Raw genomic sequence first — 24,043 nt, forward strand, 5'->3', positions numbered from 1 at the left:
CTAAAAGCAGACGTTGTTAGAGCTGGAATGTATTTAAGATACCTTTGTGTCATAGGGACTTGCCTAACACAACCCTATTTTAAGTGTATACATTGCCAAACTGTCGATGCTCATTTGAGCATCTCGTAAGCTCTAGAGAAAAAGATTACATTACAGAGACTGTATTATACAACAAACCATATCAAATGCAAAATCGCTTCATTATAAACTATTATTGCTATATTCATTTCAAATAATACAACAGTATTAATTATATACAAAAAAGCCTCCCCATAATTTTGGTAATTAGCAGAACATTTCAGTTTCTTTAATTGCTTCTATTAGAGTCATTTGTTCATTTTATTAACACCAGATGCAATAACACAATGCTAAAAATAAACATGCATTATACAACAAATTTGTATTTCTCAAAAAATGTTCATTACAATTAGTGAATGCACATGTAACTTTCCCCCCATGTTTAGTGACTTATTGTTTGAAACAGAGAAAAGGGAAGGAAGGAGAAACCAAACTTAATGCTGCTCAGCACCAGTAGAAAGTCAATAGACCTTTAACATTCCTGTATATCAAAAACATTTTATCTGTATCACTAAACAGGTAAAGTTTACAATATTGTCCCATTTGAAGCTGTATTGATTTATATTTACAATACTTTGTAGTCAATAAAACATTTTAACAATATTTAAAAATTGCTTAAATTCATAAAAGTATTGCAGAAATTTATAACATTTACTTATTTTACGTACATACAAGGAAGTCTGTGTAAAACTGTCCATGTTGATCTGAAGAAATGACAAAGGAGCAATTTTAATACAGTTTGCAAAACCCCAATTATTTGAAGGCAGCTATCATTAAACATTCAAAAATCCTTAGTTGCCGTTTGCTTCTGAAAACTAAAGTTCCAGTAATAAAATTGAGTATGTAAACTAACATGTTTTTGAGATCAGTAGAAAAAATATTCCCACACGCATAACATACTTAACATTGATGATAATGATTTTATAGAAAAGTGTTACGCTGTAGTGATATATGAACAGACAACTCAGTAACGGTCTTTGCAAGACCCACAGATGCTGTAATTTTCAAATATCCAGTATTTTAGCAGCTCATTGTGTTTCCAGTTAAAACGTCCTACAATGCTAAAATACGACAACTGAATGCGTAAGACCTCACTAGAATTTTAAAATTCAATTTATTTTGGCATCTAGAGCCTCTTGTAAAATGTAGCCAAGTAACATTGACTTTTGTAGTCTAAGAGCCAATAATAAACCAACCGAAAGTACACACTGTGCTTTAATCGCCAAATAATTAGGTACCCAAAATTAAGAAAAAATAATAGAAAAGTAAAAAGAACAAAATAAAAAAATATTGCACAGCCACATTACCTAGAAAGTAAAGTTGATGTTAAAAAGCCCTAAGTGTGGATGATATAAATTATCTTCCATATAAAAAGTATAAATATCTCTTAAAATACAGCTGCAGCTATACTTTAATACCACACAATATTTGATTCATCTGTTAATGAGGTAATAACCAAGTCTCTTATAATGCTTTTTCCTACTGAAAATATTTTAGGGCAGCAACAAGAAAGAATTTTTCCAAAAATATTTCTGAATCAAGAACAGCGATGTGTGCAGCTCTCCCTATGAGAGAATCTGCTGTGTTGGGTAATGCATTAATTACATTATAACGAACCAAATTACATTCCTTATTTTGAAGAACTGGCAGAAGCAGGTTCTGGATCATTTCAGCATAAATTGGTCCTGTAGAGGAAAAGAAAAGTTGTACTGTGTGAATCACCAGAAACGAGTACAGTTCTTTGACCATGAACTCCAAATGAACACATTCCAGAGTAACAGAGGTCATGATACGTGTTATGCTGTTGTTCTGTTAAGACAGAACATACAGGAAGTTTACTTTCCCCAGAAATGTTGGAAATACAATTTTAAGCTATGCTTTTTAGTATTTGTACATTTACAGTGAGAATGTGCTCATCAGTATTTATTACACTAAAGGTATTTACTGGTCAATACATAATGCTAGAATGCAGTTGTGCTAGGATGTCTCAACAGCAAATACAACAACCATCACCGAAAAAAGGAAAACTACCTTTTCTTTCCGTGCTAATACTAAGCCTCAACTAAGCACAGCCCACATGCTTGACGCTACAACTTAATGTCCTCAAAAATCAAAGCTGTTTGTCCTCCCTATTCATGGAGTAAAACATCAGAGGCTGTGTTCATTCCACCCAACTTTCAGCAAAGTCTGTAAGCGAGAGATTTATTCAGTCTCATCTCCTTCTGCGTATAATACAACTGGACACATCTAGAAAGCAATTCAGCTCCCGCATAGATTTTCTCATTACAAAGTCAGCCCAGAATGTCTAAACACATAACAGAGGTGCCTCAGTTATGCAGGCAAAATTAAATGGGACGAATCTGAGCCCGATGAGGTTTAACCCAAGTGGTCTGTTTATTTTGCAGGATATTTATTACCTGACTGTTTATCCTTTAATGCCGTCTTACACATCTCAATGCGAGCGGAGTGATAAGGAACATAACGATCCTGCAGAGATCCTACTAACACGATGTTTTTGAAGTAATGGAGACCTACAGGAAACGACGAAAAGGTATCTGTTAAAACAAACCCCTTGACATTTACTACAGAATAATTAAACATTTTACAACTGACATTTGGCACCAATTTATTACAAGATCTTGCACAAAAAGGCAGAAATATCAATTACAATAGGTAGAGCTACAGAATATCGAGATGTTGGCTACCGGCTTTTCCTCTGTACGCATTTTAATACACACAGGCGTGACCCAGTTGTGCTTTTTCCCATTTTAAACAGAGCATGGTTCAAACTTTCGCCTTGCTGCTTAGGAATAAAGTGGTCAGTTCCTGGCTGACAGAAGGGAGTAAAGCCTCTGCATTGCTTAAAGAAACCTGAAGATGGATGGTGCCTTGTCTTCACTGACGTTTCAGTCAATAGTGTAGCTGCATCAGGACTAAGGCCCAGCATCACCACGTACACCGCGTAGCCCACCGACTGGAGGTGCCTCTATCAGGCACTGTCAGTTTTGGCCGACTGTAAGGTCCGGCCAGGTCAAACACATGTGCAGGGTGCACCCAACACAGAAATACTGCAAATAAAGCCATTCTTCAAAGGTGCTTCTTGGAATCTGTGGCAAACATTTTCTGTGTCAACCTGCACAAACCAAACTTTTCTTTCATTAAAAAGGGAGATCTGATTGTGCAGGAAAAATAAATTAGCTATCTGCTTTTCAGAAGTTATACTGCCAGGATGAAGTTCTGGATTCGAGTTTCCCTGTTTAGTTCAGACTGAATATATACTAAGCATTAAAACATATCTGTTTCTAAAGCTGTCAATGGAGCCCAAAGTGAAAAATCTTTCCTTTTTTTCAGAGGTAATTTTTCCTAATTTTCCTAATTTCCAGTGTTTTGTACACTCCATGTCATGAAGACTACATCTCCAAACCAAGTCAGTTACAGAAACAATGCTGAACAACTTTAGCATATGAAAAAGTAAATGTATCCTCCCAGATTCCACAGAAAATTGAAATAAATAATATTTCTGTATTTCTATAAAAACATACAGAAAGATGCATCCAAACCAGATCCTAGTTCCAGCCCTCTTCAAATAGAAAATGTTTGGGTTTTTGTTTGTTTGGTTTGTTTTGCCTGTGCCCACTGAAAAACAACACTGTCTCCAAAGATCAGCTAAATCACTGGAGTCTTTTATTTAACATCTGATGAAAAATGACTGCAGCAAATCTTACACGAAGATGCAGATGCCAGTTCCAAAACCTTGTACTGAGTTGAAAAGAATGCAGTTGGAATAAATCAAGGATAGGAATTTTCTGCAGGCTAATCTGTAATAGCTTTGTAAATTCCTTGGGAGCCTATCTATCTTGTATTAAGTTTTTTTGATATGTGCTGTCTCTAGAGAAATCTCCCCATGTAAAAGGTACAAAGAAGCGGACTGCCTAGATCTTTTAATCAACTTCAAGAAGGAAGAGGTATCTTGGGGAATCTTTAGAGGAACATCAGTCTACAAAAACCAACATTTAAATAGACTCTCTTCATCCTCAATTGCAATATAATACAAACAAAAAAATAACCCCCAAAACACGCTTAGGACGTTACAGTCAAATAAATTAGGCATCCTCTTTTGGTCACAGTAACTCATTTTTATGCCTTATGTTCTGGTTCATAAAAATAATGTCTTGGACTTCCCTTTATTTTGGGCATGTCAAGTATCTGGAATCTTTCATTACAAAAAAGTGTTTGAGGGAACTTTCAGTAGGAGCAAAGAAGGCATCTAGGGCATTTCAGAAGCATGAGTTTTATTGTTTAATTATTCTTGGGTGTTTTTTCTTGGACGGCTCTTTGTGCCTGTTTTGAAGAAAAAAGTCCCAGTCTTATATCTTGAAGTTGTTTATTCTGACATGGTTCATGCGCTATCTGTAGATGGCACATGACTATATGGATGGGAAAGAGAGGAGTCAAAGTGGAGTATGTAAATGTACAGGGCCTAAACCCCTAAACCCCTTGGATTTCTAAAACATGAGATAACTCACACCGTTTGTCAACGAGAAGGAATTGCACAGTGTTCAACAGCATCCCCCTCTGCTCTCCAGACAGGCTATGGGACCACTCAGGACATAGGCACAGAATGATCTCTAACACGGAAGAGTGCAGTGCTAAACTGTACCTAAATTAAGTGTATTTGTGGACGAAGAAGCAACTTATCACAACCTTTCACTTATGTAGCAGTAAAAACGGTCCCACCAGTCATCTTTACATGGTGTTCTTCCACTTATTTCCTAGACTTTAAATATATTCTACCTTTAATTGAATTAAAAATTCAGGAATAAATTGTGAACAAGAATACAGCTCAGTTAATTCCTATGATCCACATCTTTATTTTCCCACACCACACATAATACAATGTCACGCACATATAAGTATTAAAAAAAATCCCATAACTTATTCTAAGCAATTAATGTACCATTTTTTCTTGTGCAGCAAAATTTTCAGCTGCTGAATTAAGAAACCAACCCCAAAATCTAATTAGGCCAACATTTCCAGATTGCTGTAGTTAGGCAAAAACACTGGAAGATTAAAACCTAATTCTATCAGAACAAAATACATTTGAACTCATCACATCCCATCATCTACTGAATAGATCACACATTTTTGCAGAGTACTATAAAAAGCACTGAGGTTGTCATTAATTAGAAAGTATTGACTGAATTTTTCAGCAAGATTTGAGATAGCTTGGAAAAGAACAGTCCAAGTGAAAGATCACTGCTGAAATAACAAGCTTTGTCCCATGTAACAGAATGTTCCTTCCTGTAGTATGAACCTTTAATGGGCTTTGCAAATTTTTATGATGATCCTTATCACCTAATGGAACTTCAACCTCAGTCCAAGTGAATTTAAGCATACGCAGAGAACACAATTTCCATCATTTAACCAATGTACCATTCTCCGTCAGTGAATTAGTCATTATTGAAGTAATGATACCTATAAATTCATGGACAATTTTTCCCAATAATATGTCAAGTGGAGGAATCTGTCTGGAACAGCAGGTATAGAGACATGATAATCCACAACTAACTGAAATCACAGAGGAATCATTTTTTATATATGCTCAGGTACCAGAATCAGATGTTAAGTCTGCTCTCTAGCTACAGCCAACATCCAAGTAGGGAATGGGAGATGGAACCACTGGAACAACAGGCTGCTGATACTCTCCAAGACTTGTGTAACAAAAAGCATGACAAAATTCCATACCACTGTCCTTTAATTCAAAACGAGGCTTCAAGTATTTGCAATGGGTAATATTCACTGTGGATACCACAGAGTTCTTGAGCATAATCAAATCAAAATTACTTATGATAAGCTTAAAAAAAAAGAAAAAAATAAGAAAACAAAAGTACAACAACCTGATTCCATTAAGTAAGCTGCCATTTTCCTTAGGAACATATTGATCACAGAATCCTAGAACAGAGTCATTTCTGTTGGAAGGGACCTTTGGAGGTCATCTGATCCTACCCACCTGCTCAAAGCAAGGCCAACGTTGATGTTAGATCAGGTAGCTCAGGGTCATACCTGGTTGCTTTGACTTGAAGGCAACACCTCGGTTTTGTCAAGGTACAATACTCCCAACGTTTTCTACAATTCTGTCCATTTACACACTTGTTTGGAAATAGGAATCTGGAAGCTTTGCCAAAACTGCAGTCTGGGAATAAGGACTTCAAAATTATGCCCTGGAAGGTAGTCATCTCCTGCAGCTGGTCTTCCACACTGCTTTGTGAAGTTAACACATCACACACAAAGCTAGAATTGTGCCCCCAAAATTCAAGCATTCAGATCCTGAGCCAACTGAGGTCTCAGATTAAGATGCCACAGTTATGGATGCAAGGAAGCTCAGACTTTCAGCTGCAGCCCCAAAAGAAGACTGATTAGGGAGCCAGAGTTACATCAACTCAAGAGTTTCGTGTCAGCTCAAACTCTGCCTCGAAGATTTGACTTGAAAGAACTTGGCTCCAGATGCTATAGAACCTACCAGCTTCTTCCAACATTGTTGCAACAGAGCTACTGCGCACTGGGAGGTCCTCCCTCTGAGCAGAAATGATTAGGTTACTCTCCATGCCGTGTTGTCAATAGGGATGCTATTTCAATTCTAGTCTCATCCTCATGACAACTTGAGGCAGTTCCTCAGGTCAAGAGATGAAATGCTTTTTCCCTCCACAAAGCCAAGTAGCACCAAGTGAGCTAGGCTGACATCCTGTACATAACAGACGCCTCAAAAGAAGAAAATGTGTCAACCATGACTATTCACTGCTGATCTGTGTTAACATGGATGTAACCGAAAACCAGAACAAACTTCTTTTCCTCCTTCCAGAGATAAGGAAAATGCACATTTTTAAAGCAGGGAGATAAGGCAATAAACAAGCACATCAGAATTCTGCTAACCAAGACCTGTGGAAATACTAAGACATATGACTCTAAGCCTACCTCTGCAAGTGCAAAAACATCCTGGAAGAGATTACGGCTATACAGTCACATTGGTGAACTCTGGGGCACAAGACGAACAGAACTGTAGAGCAAACCCCTCCTAATGCCCAATTTCAGGACAGTTTACTTTGGACCAGCTGGTTTGTTGGATGCAACGTGCACTGGCTGCTAAAGCTAATTCATTGCTTTCTGAAGTAAACAGGGATCATGAAGAGATTTGCTTCTGAATGCATTCCTGGGTGCTAACGCGGGCATACTCTACAGCTGAGAAAGGGAACTTATGGTTCAGAACTAAAGCTGAGGCAGAAAAACTTGCAGGTCCAAAGTTTGTTGCAGGAAGCACTGCTGCCAGTGAGCGAACAATTCATTACTGGGACAGAAAACAGCATTTTGAGGTTTGCTTTATGGAAGCCAGGCTCAGCAAGCCATGCTTCTGACACACGACATTATTCATTATAGGAGAACAAGATCTATCCAAAGTTTTAGAGTCAGTCTAGTTACCAGGTCCTTAATTGCAAATGATCAATCACAATTTATATCAAATTGGGATCTACCTCCAGAGTCTTCAGTTAACATTTTTTCAGGTGACTGACAAGCTCAAGTTTCTGCAGGCAAAGAGCAACTGATGGAACTGGACTCCGGTTTTAATACTTGTACTGACCAGTGTACTGGCATTCCAAACAAGGTATTTACACACAAAAGTCTCGTCTGAAACCTGCCCTGGTTTGAGCTAAACCAGAACTAAATCTGTTCAGCGATTTTACTTTTCAGTTAAGCCTCTTCTAAGTAACTGCACTTTCTGAAATCAACAGCATGTTTTTCCAGACAATGTCTGCCTCTAGTAGTGATAGTGCTTGGCGTTTATAGTTAATACCAAGGAGTGGTGTGCAGAGAGGCTCTGACTTACACTTGCTCCTCTAGCAACCAAGGTCACTGCTAAATCCTGTACCCCATGTTGGGGTGCTGTAAGCGAAAGGGGTTGTAACGACGTAAAAGGTCGCACCTGCAGGGAGGAGCGAGCCGGACAGGTGACCCAGACTGACCAATATACTGACCAATTCCATCCCACGGACGTCATATTCAGTATAAAGCTGAGGGATCACAATCTCTCTTCTTTGATGGCTGACATCTGAGGAGGAGTCTGTCTGTTCTTCTGTCTGTGATCCCGATCCGTGCATCCCTGAATCCAGTGCCTGAGTCCAGCTCCTGCATCCTGTCCCTGTCTGCTGCTGCGTCCAGCCTGGGACTGCCCCAGTGCCAGCTCTGCAGTGTGGTGGTGACGTATCGTATCGTCATCAGGGTGGGGGGAGCGGTGTGGGTGGTTGGATTCAGTATTGGTTTTGAGTATTTTTGTATATATTTTATAATTTTCTTACTAGTATCATTATTTTTTTTTTATTGTTACTGTTTCATTAAAGCTGTTTTAGTTTTCTTTTCCAAGCTGTCAGTCTCTCTCCCTTGTTCTCTCTGCCTTCCCCTTCTGGAGGGGAGAGGGGTTAACAGCGAGCATCTGCCACTTGTTAGTGGCCAGCCCAGCTCCAGTCCATCACAAAACCAAATTAAAGCCAAATGTCACATGTCACCGATTTTTCTTAGACAATTAGAACATCAAAACCAGCCTACATGTCAGTGAAACTGGGTAGCAATGGATACCAATCAAGAATTTACAATTTAATTTTCCTGGACTCCCTGGAATTTGTTAATTTTTACAAAAAATTTAACTAGCTGATAAAATGTAAATAAGGTAAGAACCAAGATATTCCAATTTAAAAGAAATAAAAAAAAAAGAAGAGCAGAACTGCTCTTGTCTATCTTGCACAAAACAAAGTGAATTAGAGAAGCTGGGAGAAGTGCTTGGAACAGTGTTCAAGTTATACCTGAAAGCATCTTCAGTTTCACTGGAGCTACTGCCTTCCCGCTTCCACAGACAAAAATTCCAGTGTGCTCCAACTGGAATCAATTACGTATTTGAATACACTGATCAAATGCATAGCCTTCCTTCATCTCTTACAAGGAAAAAAACCTTCTGATTACTATTGTTATTATTATTTTGGTGATGTGCCAAAAAATCAGTTGGCATTTCATGAGCTAGCTGATTTCTGCATTTTATGTAGAAGGTGCAGTTATTGCTTGTAGAAAATATTTAAGCATAACCAACAGATTAAGTGGAAACATAAATCAGGAGCCGTGCAAATTCCAGAACTTGTCACTGAATCCCTCCATGGTGCTGTGCTGCACAATGCAGTGCTTTCAAATAATACTTAACTCATTCCCTGTTATCCCTTTAAGGACAAGTCTGCATGATTAACATTTTGTAAGTTTTATGGCAAATGTCAACTGTTCAGTTACAAAAAGTACTCATTTCCACTAAGTGGCTAGACCATACTAATGTCTAAAAGCCAATCAATTAAAAAATGGAGGTTTTTGTTTTTCTGTCTAAAAACCTTCTTCTTATCAAGTAAATTTGAAAACATTAAGCTCTTATTTTTTGTTGAATCCATAACACTACATGAAACACTATTTACACATAACACAGACATTTTAATGTATTCTTTCACCCGTGCAACTACAACAGTATTTGTATTGAACACATGTCCCACAGCTGGCAACCTGGTGTAATTTCTTGTCACGGTATGAAATTAACAATCATTTCCAAGACCCCCAGAAATTACCAGACAGATTGCAGCTGCTGAAGACACAACAAGCAGATTTCAAGGAGATTATTGTAAAAGAACATAATTCTAAAGATTATGAAGAAGCAGCACCAGAAAACTAAACTTTCCATTGGGCTAAACACAGTATAAATACCTCAACTTCCAACATAAGAGTGACCAGTGCTTAAAGTAATTTAAAATTCAAGAAACAGCATAAACTTTAACTGTCTTCATTTTGAATAAACAATCCTATTATCTTTTGCTCCTTATAAACAAATAAGGTCAGGTTTTGCTCCTTATCAGCAATTAGCAATGACAATAATTGTAAGACAGAAAATAGCTCTGACTTACTAGAATTTGGAACGGTCAAGTCCAGAAAACACCCAGTTTTTTTTTTTTTTAAACAACAATCCAATCAGAAATGGCAAATATTTAAGTCTCAATTTCTTTCCACTACTGCTGTTATTCTCTGAAATAAAAGATTTACTTTCACAGGGTAACCTATTACACGGCCTGAAAAATTATTTTGTTTTCCTAATTTTTAAACTTGAAGACAATATATAAGTGGGATTTTTAAGGTTGCTTTAACAAGTTAACTTTTCAAGGTCCCTCTTTCTGCTTTAACAAACTTGATAGCAGGACAATAAAAGACTTGTACTTGACTTTTAAAAATATTCTACAATTGTAACACCCCGTTAAGTGCACAAAAGCAATACTAGTTGACAGACAAAGTACGTAACAATGCTGTAGAAAAACAGAGACTTGGAAATGCAGACAGTTAACCATCATCATCACTTGTGATTTGCTGTAATTTATCAATAATTTCAAAAGGCACTTACAATTTTAAGAATCAATTCCTATTTATACACCAGAAACAGATAAAGAGAATTGTTACAATAAATTATCTGTCATTCTGCCTTGACAAATTAATTGAAAACGGCACTGAAATGTTCAGGAGTTCACTTGCTAAATGAGAGCTGACTGTATCTCCAGCACCAGATCTGAGGAAAATCTGCAAACAAACCTCTATACTCCTGAAACAAGCCACTGAACACATTCTAAATCAGAGATGCCTATGTTGCAGTGAACGCACTCCCTGTTAATTTAACGATACTAACAACATTAATGACAACAGCAACAACTTTGTAATGCAAGTTTTGCCATCCAGATGAATCACTATCCCAGCATATAGTTGTATTTACCAGATACAACACAACTCGTTAACTAATTTACAACAAGTTTTCTGGCAAAAAACAAACTCTAGCTGGTACCGGCTATTTTTAAAACAAACAAACAAACAATATCCAGATCACAGCTAATGATAAAAAGCATCTACTGCTTGAGTACAAACCATGTTCACGTCACTATTTCAGCTTTTATCTCAGAACTGGATAATTATCATTCACTCGTATCAAAGGATTAACTACAGCACACAAAGAGCAGCACTGTAACAACTGTTAACTGTTAGGAAAACCTGTTTGTTTCTTAACATCTGCTTTAAAAGAAATCCTATCAGAAGATTTTTACAGTAAAGGAAAACGGAGGTAGAGAACTTAAAGAAACTGAAAAGAGCAGGTTCTGGGTAATTGTTCTTTCAGCAAGCAATGACAGACTGACTTATACTGTACAAAGGAAGAGTTGCATGATATAGATGGGAGGGATTTATTCTTGATATAATTTTTTGGTTTCATTTTTCAGTTGCAAAGGTTCTTTGGAAGTCTTAAACTACTGTTAGGTGAGAAATTTGCACAGGCTCAGAAGACTGAAAATTCTTCTTTTTGCAGTGTCACACACAAAACCTGCTTCTCCTGATAAGAGTATTTTGTAAGCCCTCAGCGTCAAGGCATTGAAACTCCTTCCAGAACAGATTCTTTTAAGAGAGATCTCTGGGAAGAGAAGGACTCAAAAAATTTTGGGAGTGGCAGAGAAGCTTACTGGTGCTGCTTCTGACTATGAGATCTAAGAGCCTGAGGTGATGTCCAGCCATGAAGCCCAACTTGGCCCCAAACTTCAAGGAAAAAGCAAGACTGGTAAAAATGTTTGTCATAGATCCTCCTAGACGTGTTGTTGTGATAGAAGCAGCACTGAAAAGGAGTTACCAGAAATGTGATCATGACTGCAAAATTTCTGGTGTTAATAAAAAAAGATAACTGGTACTGCTCCAGGATTCTGAACAGAGAACAAGACTACTGACCAAAAATCTCATTTCTGAATGGCGCTCAGCATCAGTACTTACTGGAGCTTCTTCTAAAGTGCGGAAGACGAGATGCTCCACTGTACTTCCACCTACAACGATCTACAGAAAGCAGGAACTTCATCCATTTTGGGGTTAAGCAACAAGATGAAGTGTTTAACAGGCATGTTCTCTGGCAAATCTAAGAACTAGCGCCACAAACCACCAGACAACAATGCAGCTGAGACACAGACCCTCAAAACATCACCTGCTAGATCCATAGCGAGTTTTAGGGATGATCTGGAAATCAACTAGACCTCAGAAGAGTTGAAACAGCAGCAAATTTTGCTACCTTAGCGATCTTCCCAGCTGCAAAGCCAACATCTGAAGAAGACACCACATTAAGCAGCAACAGATGTTTCTGCATCTTAGACTCCTTCTAACCTACAGGATTACAAAAATCAACGGAAGTTGCAACATCAGGGCTATACTTCTCAACAATGTTGTCAACCTCCTGCATGTAGCCTGGGGTAAAGTGATTTCTGGAAACACCTATGTTTAGAATCCCTTACAGAGAACAGTATGCAAATTCTCTGGATCGAAAACCTGAAAACAGAAAACTGTACCGTTAGGGGAATCCCAAACTCTTCTCATCTGGCGTCTGAGAGATGAGCACAGCCCATACTCTATGCCCACTGAACGAACGAAGAGATGGCAGGACAGAAGCATGCCTTGTACAGATAGCAAGAGTTAAAGACACCAACACCTACGGTGTACATACGGTATATTAACTCCCCCCTCAAAGGAAAAACATTCTTCCTTCTCTTTTAGGGAAGCACAAACCTTGCTTGCTTTTCTCCTCAAATAAAACCACCAAACTTTCACCTCTCTCTCTCCTCCTCCCCCAAACTTTCCTTCTCCCTCACACAAAGCTCATTGAAGAACCTGGAAACAAGACGGTGTATGAGGCTGTGGCCCAAGATACAGCTTTTTCCATTTCTTCAGTAAGAAGGTAGAAAGAGGAAACTGAGCCCTAAGGCTTTCAGGCTCCTTCTACAGTTTATGGGAACTAAGTCTGAAGCACACGTCATGACTCTAAAGATAATGCTATCAAGTCTTTCAAAAAGCCTGTCATATAGAGAGAGGTCTGCCATAAGAAAGTATGTTGTATTTCTAGAACAGACAACACTACTCAAATTTGAACAGTGTCTCCGGTCACGTTGAGCTAGACACAAATAAAACCAAGGAATTCCCAATTCTTTAAAGTCAACTGATTAATTTATCTTATTATCTCTGTAATACAGGTCCCACAGTCTTACCCAGCATCCACTATGTAACTTCTCAGAAGCTCCCAACTTCTCTTTAGGATCAAATATGAATTTTCAAAAGACTGCAAAGCTAGATTGAGAGCACTTTAGCTGACGGTGGTCCAGTTGTTCCAATAATTTTTAACTTCGCAGTTCACCTTTAAATACCAGTTCAGCCTTAAATATTACCTTATCACCAACAAAACCACTTTGTGACAGCAGATTTTGAACAGAAGGGGAAAAAAATCCCAAGATTTTCTAAAATCAGGTTTTGATCAACAGTTATATCTTATCCATGATTTTTCTTCTTGCGCCTTACTATTTTCTGCTTCTTTCAAGTCCCATGCATTTTATAAACATCTCGAGAGCTAGATGTCAGTCTTTTCCTGCCCATACTTTTGTATTGCTTTGCTCTCAACAAAATTTCATCTGTGACAACCTACAAATATTACATATACAGAAACGCGCCCGGATTTTTCACAAAATACCACGAGCATCTCTGGCTCCACAACTGCTTGGCTGACATACATTTAGAAATACCTTCAGATGAATCCTCAGTAACTTTATAATGCTTAATGGAAACTACCCCCTAACCGGTATGTTATGCGCTGGCAAAACTGGGTCTCAGCCAACAGCTGAAATAAGAATATTTAAACCAGAGAAAATTGTATGAATGTTATCGTATGAATATTCTAATCTGTTTTTTAGCTATCATGCTCAGTATAACTTCTCATTCCTTTATCAAAATGAGTTTTTGTTTTCCCAGACCACCTTAATGGGGTAATAAAAGACTAGTTAGCGAAAAATTTAAAGCAGAATTTTACATTTATAGACTAGATAAGAAAGACAGATACAGAAAGAGGTAATCCTAAATGAATGTATATGTACTTGACTCATCATACTGAAATCACTAGCTTCAGTCACTCAGGAGGAAGTGAATATATATATACACACACACACACACATATATATAAAAATACAGAAGCATAATGGCTGCACTCAGAACTTCTGCTCGTTAGTTAGGAAGTAATGGTCCACCTCTGCAACAAAAATGGTTTACCGTTTACTTTACTTGAAGAATACAGTACTAAAGCCAAAGTAAACTCTCAAATAAACTGAAACAGGAGCTTGTTTGAAACAATTTTTTTTTTAGGTTTCCTATTCACATTTACATAGTGGCCTTTAACAGATAATAAGCATTAACAGAGCTTACCTGCTTTTTTACTAAGTTTGTATAAGAACGTTTGTCGTGGATCCGAATGGTCTCGACATGTCAATTGCAATAAAGAACCAGACTTCTTCCATTTCTGCATAAACCACAGTCCTGCATTGTTAGGTACAACATGAGTATAGAGCCACAATAAAATATGAAAAATAATTAAACGTAAGCATAATATGTAAAGTCCATATATTTAGCCTCTCAGATGCTAATTTTGTTTTTCATATCAGCATTGTCAAGCCTAGAAATATTTTGAATTTTTGTTCATTATTCTTTCCTGTCTATAATAAAGTGCAAAGGCTGTTATTTCCACTAATGTACATGCCTGTCTACAAAAAATAACCGTACTTGTAAAAAGTGAAAATACATGACTATGTTAGCCATAAGGTAACATATAAACTCTATTTTAATAATTTTCAGAATATTAGAACATTTAGATTTTCAAATATGTAGCACTAAAAAACAAGCATTACCTCTCAGACTTCTAAAAATAACTTCATAGAACTACCAAATTCATTAAATATAACTCGAAAAAAAGAAGCAGAATTTTTTCAGAGGAATACCTTGCTACATTTTCTGTGACGCTGTACCCTCTTTATTAGTCAATGAGCCAGCTGGCTAACTGGCTTTTCAGAAAATCTTACTTCCCTCGCCAAGCAAAACAAAAGTAGGCAACCAAGCCCTTATAGCCTCAAGAATGTCTTATGTGTTGATTCAACTCTCAAAAAAATAAGTTGTCCTTTAAATAGCAATTTATTGGCAGTTATTAATGGATACATATAGTCATTATTATCTTGATATTTTCCAAAATCTTAGAGAGTCTGAAATGTAGAGCAAGACTATCATATGAAAGGGACATTTTGTACAGTCTTCAACTGTGAAAGAGATTAAATATTCCAGAAATCTTTATTTTTTTCAGTGAAAACACTCTGGATTATACTTTGACAGCTTTAACCTTAAGTTAACTGAAAGGCATTTGCTGGTGATTATACAAACAAGCAAACAGCCCTGCCTCTTTGTATCCTGGAAAACTGCAATTCTAAAAGCAAAGTAATGCTAACACTTTTGGGTGATTTGAGTGAGATTCAAGTTACAGATTAAAATACTTGAAAGACACTGTCCACAGATAGAGTAGATTAAATGCCCAGTAGGTGCTCATAATGAATTATAATGCAGATGTCTGAATCTTGAAGCAAATCTCACTGGTAGTGTATTAAGGGCTATAAATGGTACAGTTTCAACCAAATTCAAAGAGCTCTCACATTCCCCCTGCTTCTACATATTCCAACAGTAACTCCAGTTAGCCACCAATTCCTGTCCACTTCTCTTAAGCTCAACTCCTATGGTCTCCAGGGAGACCTTACCGTGGCCTCTCATTACTTCAAGGGGGCCTACAAGAAAGATGGGGGCAATCTTTTTAGCAGGACCTGCTGCGATAGAACAAGGTGTAATGGCTTTAAACCAAAAGAGGGCAGATTTAGACTAGATATGAGGAAGAAATTTTTCACAATAAGGGTGGTCAAACACTGGCCCAGGGTTCCCAGAGAGGTGGCAGAAGCCCCATCCCTGGGAACATTCCAGGTCAGGTTGGACGGGGCTCTGAGCAGCCTGACCCAGCTAAAGGTGTCCCTGCTCACTGCAGTGGGGTTGGACTGCATGGCCTTCAAAGGTCCCTTCCAGCCCAAACTGTTCTACAATTCTACGAATACATGTTGAGTTAATTTTATTCCTCCACATTTTTGTTTGAAAGCAATCAATAAACTAACTGTCACTAAACAAAGTTATTCATTGAGTTGAACAACCATGTTTCTGTTCAGTGAAAATGTTACTCATTTTGGGTTTGGGCTCTCCAAGGTAGGTGGTAATCTCAGAAACAAGTTTTCATCTAAAAATTTGATGCTACCTGGAAGTATTTTCTAACATTTCAAAAGCCATCAGTTTCTACAAGTTCTCCTAGAGCTACATTTAATCTTTAGAAAAACAGATATTCATAAGGTACAAACACATCTGCAGAAACACGCTGCAGGATGTAAGGCTGTAAGACATTTCTGAGCGAGAAGAGACACTACTAGTAGTTCAGAATTAATTTAATGCATTTATCTACTTGTTTCGCAGCTTAAGAATATTAAAATTCAGTTTATAATAAATTGAGCTCAACACATGAAACTGGAGTTCATTTCTGGTGTAATAGAGAATTTAAAACATACTGGAAAGCACTTAAGTCAACCCTCTCTTGCACAACCTTCTATTGATACTTTTATTTTTATAACCCTTCTCTCTTCTTCTGACAGTGAAATATGCACTTTCTCATCTCAAAGTAATGCAGAAATGTGCACCCCAGATGAAACTGCTACATGCATTTCAAAGATAAAATGTCCCCTAAACTCATACTACTGAAAATACTACTTTACCTGTATTAACAAGAGCACTGCTGTTGTAGAGGGTACCAAGATGTGGTCCAGACAGGGACAGGAAGGTATGAAGTTTGTTGAGGTAATATTTAAATCGAGGTCTTGTGAGCACTGAACGGATTATTAAATTACCCAGTGAGTGTCCAATAAAGCTGTTTAAAAAGAAAAAACAGTATAACACAGAATTTGATTGCAATTTTTTTTTTTTTTTTAAAACAGACAAAAATAAAACTGGTGTAATAAAATGCTGAAAGAATATAGGAAAAAAATTAATGACAAGTTTCCATTCAGAAGCCTGTATTTTAGGGCACACAGAAAACATTGCTTGTCCTTATCTCCCAAGCTGCACAAACTCACTATAAACATGTTCCAAGCTCCTCCAGGAGAATTATTTTGTACATTGTTTTTGAAAAGCTACCAAAACCAAACTATCCTTCCACCAGCATCTCCCACCCAAACCCAAGATTATTTCTGGGTGTACGTCCCTTAGCACCAAGTATTCAGAAAATACTTTATGAGCTGTGCAAGACTGAACACATCACTACTTTGGCACGTGATGGCATTCAGTATGATAAATGTGTGAGAGTTACTGAAACAGCCTAGCGGAGAAGGATTCCCAAAGTACTCCCGTAAGGAGAACACCATTACCTAACTGAATCTGATCGTTTTAAAATAGAAGCAACATCTCAAATCTGCTTAGCAGTTGGACCAGTTGACCAAGGATTATCAGCCTGAGCGAGGCAACTGAGGAGTATCTGTCTGCCAGGAGAATATTACGTTTAGTTGTTTCCCTAGTTAAGCAAGTTAGGGGAAAGATGGGCAGGACTCTTTAGCTTCATGTAATGAAGAATAATTACTACTTAATCTGAGGTGCTTACTGCCATATCCACAAGCCTGTATAAAGCATTTCTTTAATAGGGACACCACAAAATAAAGCAATTCTAGTTACTATGTAGTTATGCTTATAGATCCCTGCTGAGGTAAGGACCACACCATCCTAGGCACTGGCTTAAAGAGGATATGGTAGAGACAGAACTCACAAAATCAGAAGGAAAATGTGCCTTCCCGTTTTACAAATGTAATCTCGGGACACAGAGACAACAGATAACCATCCAAAAACATATAGTAGAACTATTGTGGCCGGATCATATATGTGCCACAATATTATACCTATAAGAACATCCTTCCCATTTGTTCTGTATCACTACATTCATCAACAAAACCAGCTAAAACAAAGCTACCAGCAATAATAATAAAAAAACCCAACCAACAAACATCAGATTATAGAATGGCAGGGCCACCCCTGAACTCCTAAACTTTGAAATAATTATACATTTCTATGACAGAACAAGCTATTTGCTCCTTACCAATACACAGTTCAAGCATATATGTATACTCTTCCTGTTCACTTTTACTACTAGATTTTCAAAATTGCTGCAATATCAGAAATTCTTTGCCACAGCTTGCTATGCTTGCCTAACTAATTTAGAAATGAAATGTATGTATCCTCTGCGCTGTCAGCACGACAGCAGTGCATTTGCAAAACAAAATACTGAGCTGACTGTCTCAAACACTAAAATGTACAACCCTTCTCTCAGAGTACATCATAAAAGTCCACACAAGAAAAACAAAACTGTACATTTTTTAGGAACAATAAATTGTCCACAGAAATTGAGTGAGTTTATCCTGAAGATGATCTGCATGATAATTGCTCTTGAGTAAAAGAGATTATTTTCTAAAGAAGATCTGAACACTAGCAGAGATATTCTCTTGACAGTTCTCTGACAGTTCATCCAGTATTTGCTGAATGTCATAAAGAGATGAGAACCTCTTATATTGTACTACAACAAAGGACAACTTAATCACTGGAAAAAAACAGTGATCCATCAATGAAGCCTATCATCCCCAAGAATATGAGCATATGTGAACCAAAACTCCAGCAACATGCAAGATCCATTTGAGGAAAAAAAAAGGTGCTCACAATTAGCTATGTGAATGTACCTCCAAGATTAAACCCTTGTTCTTAACTTGGAAAGACTTTGAAAAATAACAACAGTTACAATAATATTTTGTGTTCAAATTCAGATGTTTAGGTGAACACATAAGCCTTTAGTATTATTTTCTAATAAAGAAAGGTTTAAGGATTTGCTCAAGCTAAAAAGGGGAGGAAAAGGAAAACCCTTCAAAAAGGGTTTTGAAAGCCTAAGATAAAAACATAACCCATCCTACTCATTTTTTCAGATACCTGCAACTGTGGGATGCTCTGCAAATCCCATGTATTTCTGAACAGCAGGTGGCAATACTCCCATCTTCTGAATATAAGATATCATTAACACACTGAAGTAACAGAATTATACTGCAGTATTTATATGCGCTTTCTGGCACAAGCCTACCAATTCAGATCATACTGGAAAATTAAGACACAGTAAAACCTCATTTTTCTGTGCTAACAAACAAAAGGTCCTGTCCAACTATAAAACTTCATGGAAGAAAAAAAATTCCATCAAAAGCCATAATCAAAAAGGTGTTGAAACAATGAACAGATGTTTTAATATATGCATAGCATCAAAAATGGCTTTCTTTTTTTTGTGAGCCAATTTTACCTCAGGAAGAGGATGACAAGCTGAATAATCCAATTGAGGTTAAAGCCTAAAACAGGTCATCAGAAATTTATGTAAGACCTGACATGAGGGAAAGAGTTTCTGAAACAACACTGTAACAGCATGTGTTTTATCTCCTAGCTACGCGATGACCTGGAAAGGTTTCCATCCTCACTGACACTCAAAACTTGAGCAGGTATGACTGAGCAATTTGACTTGCTTCAAAGCTGTATTAACTTTGAAGGTGGCACTGGTATCAGTGAGTAACTGGTCCAGATGACCTCTAGAGGTCCCCTCAACCTAAAGCATTCTGTGATTCTTTATCAAACAGTTTTTTTGTCAGACAAATTGCATTGGTTTGAATAAAGCTCCCAGTTCATGCTTGCTACGCACTTGCAGTAAGCACAAAGACTTTGTTCAGAGGAGATCAATGCACGTGTCGGGTAGCGTACTGGTGCAATAACTGGTATCAGCTTTGGCAGTACCAAAAATGTTGGTTCACTGAAGCTGACACTATAGTACGGCTCTGGGTTCTGACGGTACGGGGAGTGTCTCTTCTTACCTCAGTACAAGAATGTAGCATAATAAATAGGATTTTGCCATTACGTGAAGGCACGAGGCTTTGCATTGACCCGGCAGTGCAGAATCTCAGAACTTCTCTTGACTTGCCTTCACCTGAGCCGATTTTAGTTTGTTTTAGCTGTGACAACAATCGTCTGGCAGTGAAGTAACAAGTCAGGCCTAAAGTTGCTTTAGTTTCACTATAGTTTCTATTAATAAGTTACTCTGTGGGGCTTGAACTGTGTACCACTAGAATAAAGTGTGGTGTGGAAGGGTACAGATGCAGGCATCATATGCCAGAGGTCCCCAATGGTCTATTAATAATGGTCACTGCAGAAGCACAATCTTACAAGTCAGGAAAAAAAGACAGTGCTAGGGATAACAGTGAACGGAAAAAAAAATGAGTAAATGGGAAACAAAAGAAAGAGTGTGTGGACAGACTGAAAATGTGAAAGAATGAAAATAAATCCAGGCGGACCCAAGGCCAAAGAGGCAGAAATCCCCACCGCGAACATCATTCTCCTTACGCTGAAGCCCCAGCATGCTGATGTCTCACTGCTTATGGAAGACAGAAAGCACCAATCTTGGGACTCAGACAGCTGCTGGGAGGGGACCCTACTGCCTGAGAAAAGGTACTAGAAAGTTCCTGTGTAACAACTTCAGCCATATTAGTAATGGGACTTTTCTGCATTAATATGAACTATGAATTTTAGTAGTACTGTACCTAGACCAATAGTCTTTTTTTCCTGCATTTTTTAATGAGATTATTGAAACACTAATTGGATTAACATTAAATTCTTAGCTCTGCTTATGAAGTGTGTTCCCTTTTGCCTGTAAAAAGACTTTGAGTGTAAAGAGGGACTGAACAGGTATTTTTGACACACAATGCTGTCTGCTCTTTTGCCATACAAAATCTGGAGACTGATTTCTAATTTGACTCAGCTATTGAGCAGCGTGACTGAGCAGCGCTTGTACAGAGAACACTTCCTTTAGTAGACAGGGAGATTTTATGAGGAAAAACTAGCATTGTTCAGGAGAGCATGGCTAACTAGCAGAAAGTCTGCTTTCTTTACAGTGTGACAGCCAAAATGAGGTAGGAACCCATCGGCTATTTGAACGGAGGATTTCTCAAAAGTACTTTCCTGGGCTTTCTGGGTCATCCCTTCAAGGACTTGTACATAAGCACATCTCTTCCTGAAAGCTCTCTCATGTAGCTACCAGGAAACAGCTGCAGGACTTCATATGTTCAACTTGCTCATGAGAAAAGCTAAAGTTGAGAGAGGGAGACTTCTGATTCGGCAAGGCCAAAGACAAGTACACACTTCGAAAAGGAAACTAAAAGAAAACCGATAATTTCTATTTTCTTTCAAGTGACAAGTAACGAATAAAAGTGAAAAAATATTTACAAATTGAAAGCCTTATGAGAGAAGCAAACGAGAATTCAATTCTCAGGTATGAACAATGAGAAGGTAGCTGGGTGGGTTTGCTCATTATAGCCTTCAGAGCATGGTAGAGAAGATACCAGCGTGTGCTGGTGGGTTACAGAACTCTCCCACATCAAGGCTGCTAACATGCATTCTGCGTAACACAAATACGACCACACAGTGCTTTTTGTTTTTCCTTTTTAAAATCATCAATTTAGACACAATTAACCATGTCAAATCTTGCCTATCTCAAAACAGAAAGAATTTGTTTAAGAAGTGAGATTGTGTCTACACCTGTTAGATGTTTTCTCTAGTTGAATAAGGCCTACCAAACACATGAGTATGCAGAAACTTGTAGGAGATGCATGTGACTAGCAAGTCAAAAAACCTTCCAGATGTACAATTTGAGGAAGCCTAAACAAATGGATGAAGTCAGGCTTGAATTTCCTCCTTTTATCTATTGATGAGCTAATTCCAGCAACACAGCTGAGTTAGTAAGGTCGTCTGCCCAAATGGTTTACCCTACTTTCAGAAAATAAATGGAACAGGTAGTCCCTGGAAGTAACTGAAAAAGGAAACAGGAATGCATAGATGTGGTGAGCCTTCTGTTAAGATGTAAAACATGCTTTTTAGCAGAGGAAACGATCAGAGAACATCAAAATGATGAAATATTTTTTTCATGCACCTGTCCTTCAGCGTCACGGATAAGATGGAATTTTCCTGTAGGAATGACAAGAGAGACAGTCTGCTATGTCATACTTGGTGAAGAGACTGTAAAAATCAGAAGAAAGCTAACTTTGTCTTGACATAGTGCTATTATAGTTTCCTTTGGTTTTCTCAAAATATGATCTGTTTTTCTACAGAACCCTACCATGTGGGATCTGAGGAAGCACAGGACAGTAACTCCTTAAACGTAATGCTTAACTCTGCCCTAAAACCACCAACAGGACTAGGTGAGCTTACAACACTGTTCAGTCTTCTTTCTGCTGGGAATTCCCTCTCTCACCTTTGTCCTTCTTTCCCCTACTCCTCCCCCTCCTTGAATTTCTCCTTCCCATCTCTCTTTTGGCTTGCTCCTGAGCATCACAGTTCAGAACAACAAAGGGCTCTAGTTTTAAGTTTATTTCTATAAATAGTATAGAACAGATATTACCTGATTTTTGAAAGGGTTAGATTATAAATTTGTATATACTGTATAATTTCATCTAAAAGGCGATCTGTCATGGAATCAAAATCAGCAAAGGTATCATTCTGTAAAATAAAAGAAATAAAAAATAATAACTATTTTCTAATGCAGCAATACACATTCTGCATTCAGTCTGAATTCTTATTCCCCAGTGTTTTGATCAACAGCACACAAAAACCCATCCATATTAACTTTGAGTACAAACTCTACAGCTAGTTATTATAATTTTTCAAGGTTTTTTTTCTTGTAACACAGAATAAAGTGATACACATTTTGCTGCAAGACTACTTTCTTCTAATACACCAAAACAAATCTGAACGTTACACAGCCAGCCTTACTTCTAAGCCTTGCCCTATTCATAATCTTATCTGTAGTGAAACAGAAGACCAAACCACATATTCAGAACTAAATCACACTGCCCATGAAATAGAAATGAGACAATTGCCGCAATAGCAGAAAAGAGTCTACATTAGCACTGTTTATTCAAAATAAAACAAGTCCTTAAAGCCTTATTCCCAGTTCATATCTGATTCTCTACAATGATTAGCAGTAAGAAATATAAAAACAGTAAGCAAAGGCTGCCTAAAACTTTTCAATACAAGTTCCAAAGGATCTGTGCTAAAATCTGTATCGTTCAACATACTGATGTGAATGATCTGGGAAAGGGAAGAAGGAGCTGAAATGTCAGAGTTTGTAGACAAAATCAAATATCCAGAATAGTCAAATATTGAACCGAACAGAATTTCAGAAGAATCTTATAGTATTGCATGCCCGAGTGATAAAATGCAAGAAACGCAAAACAATGTAACATAGGGGAAAACCAGCCCTAAACATACATGCAAGCAATAATCTACACATCTGCATTCTCTATAATCCCCTATATCAGGAAAGCAAAGAAAGAACAGAAAATATCAATATAGCATTTTCTAAGTCCATAGTGCACAAGCATCTTAAATGCCCTGTCTAGTTCTGATCATTCCATTTTAAATGATGAGATGTTTGAAAGTGGGCAGGGAAGGATATCATGGATGACCAGAAACTGTTTCACGCGTCATCCTGAGAAACACAGAATGGACTAAGTCTCTTCAGTTGCCTCCTGAGGGAGAAACCGTATTTGTTTACAAAATACTTAATTGACTGAGTCAGAAAATGGGGAATGATTATTGGCTATTTTTTTCCCAAAACAAGCTGTAGGGGGTTTTGTTTAAATTTCCTTTTTGCAACCTAATTAGTAATGTATATGAACCATGGAATTAATCTCGGCTGCATTCTATGGAAACTGGAAGTAAAGACACTCAAAAAGATTCAGCCGAGATCCAAGGAGAAAAGTCCGTCAGTAGTGATTAGGCTCAACGGTCTCAGTGGACTTTCCAAGTCAGAACTGCTGACTGCTACACACCATAGGGCTAGAGAAGAGAAAGCATGGCTTGGTGCCTGTCCAGCCTGTTTCGCAAAGCA

General features: G+C 37.7%; 1 protein-coding gene across 7 annotated transcripts in view; it reads right to left on the reverse strand.

Annotated features, from left to right (window-relative positions):
* Nucleotides 1–1,510: 1,510 nt before the first annotated feature.
* FAM135A (family with sequence similarity 135 member A) overlaps nt 1,511–24,043 on the reverse strand; it is a 77,312-nt gene continuing 54,779 nt past the window's right edge. For all 7 annotated transcript variants that reach the window (XM_086461488.1, XM_086461485.1, XM_086461490.1 and 4 more), the window contains 5 exons: nt 22,553–22,650; nt 16,815–16,966; nt 14,398–14,508; nt 2,496–2,609; nt 1,511–1,763 (listed from right to left, as the gene is read on the reverse strand). In XM_086461488.1, coding sequence (XP_086317614.1) covers nt 1,558–1,763; nt 2,496–2,609; nt 14,398–14,508; nt 16,815–16,966; nt 22,553–22,650 — 681 coding nt within the window. In that variant the 3' untranslated portion in view covers nt 1,511–1,557. The remainder of the gene's footprint in view (nt 1,764–2,495; nt 2,610–14,397; nt 14,509–16,814; nt 16,967–22,552; nt 22,651–24,043) is intronic.

The sequence above is a fragment of the Leptosomus discolor genome, chromosome 2 (genome assembly GCF_034619465.1).
Source record: "Leptosomus discolor isolate bLepDis1 chromosome 2, bLepDis1.hap2, whole genome shotgun sequence".
NCBI classification, from domain to species: Eukaryota; Metazoa; Chordata; class Aves; order Leptosomiformes; family Leptosomidae; genus Leptosomus; species Leptosomus discolor.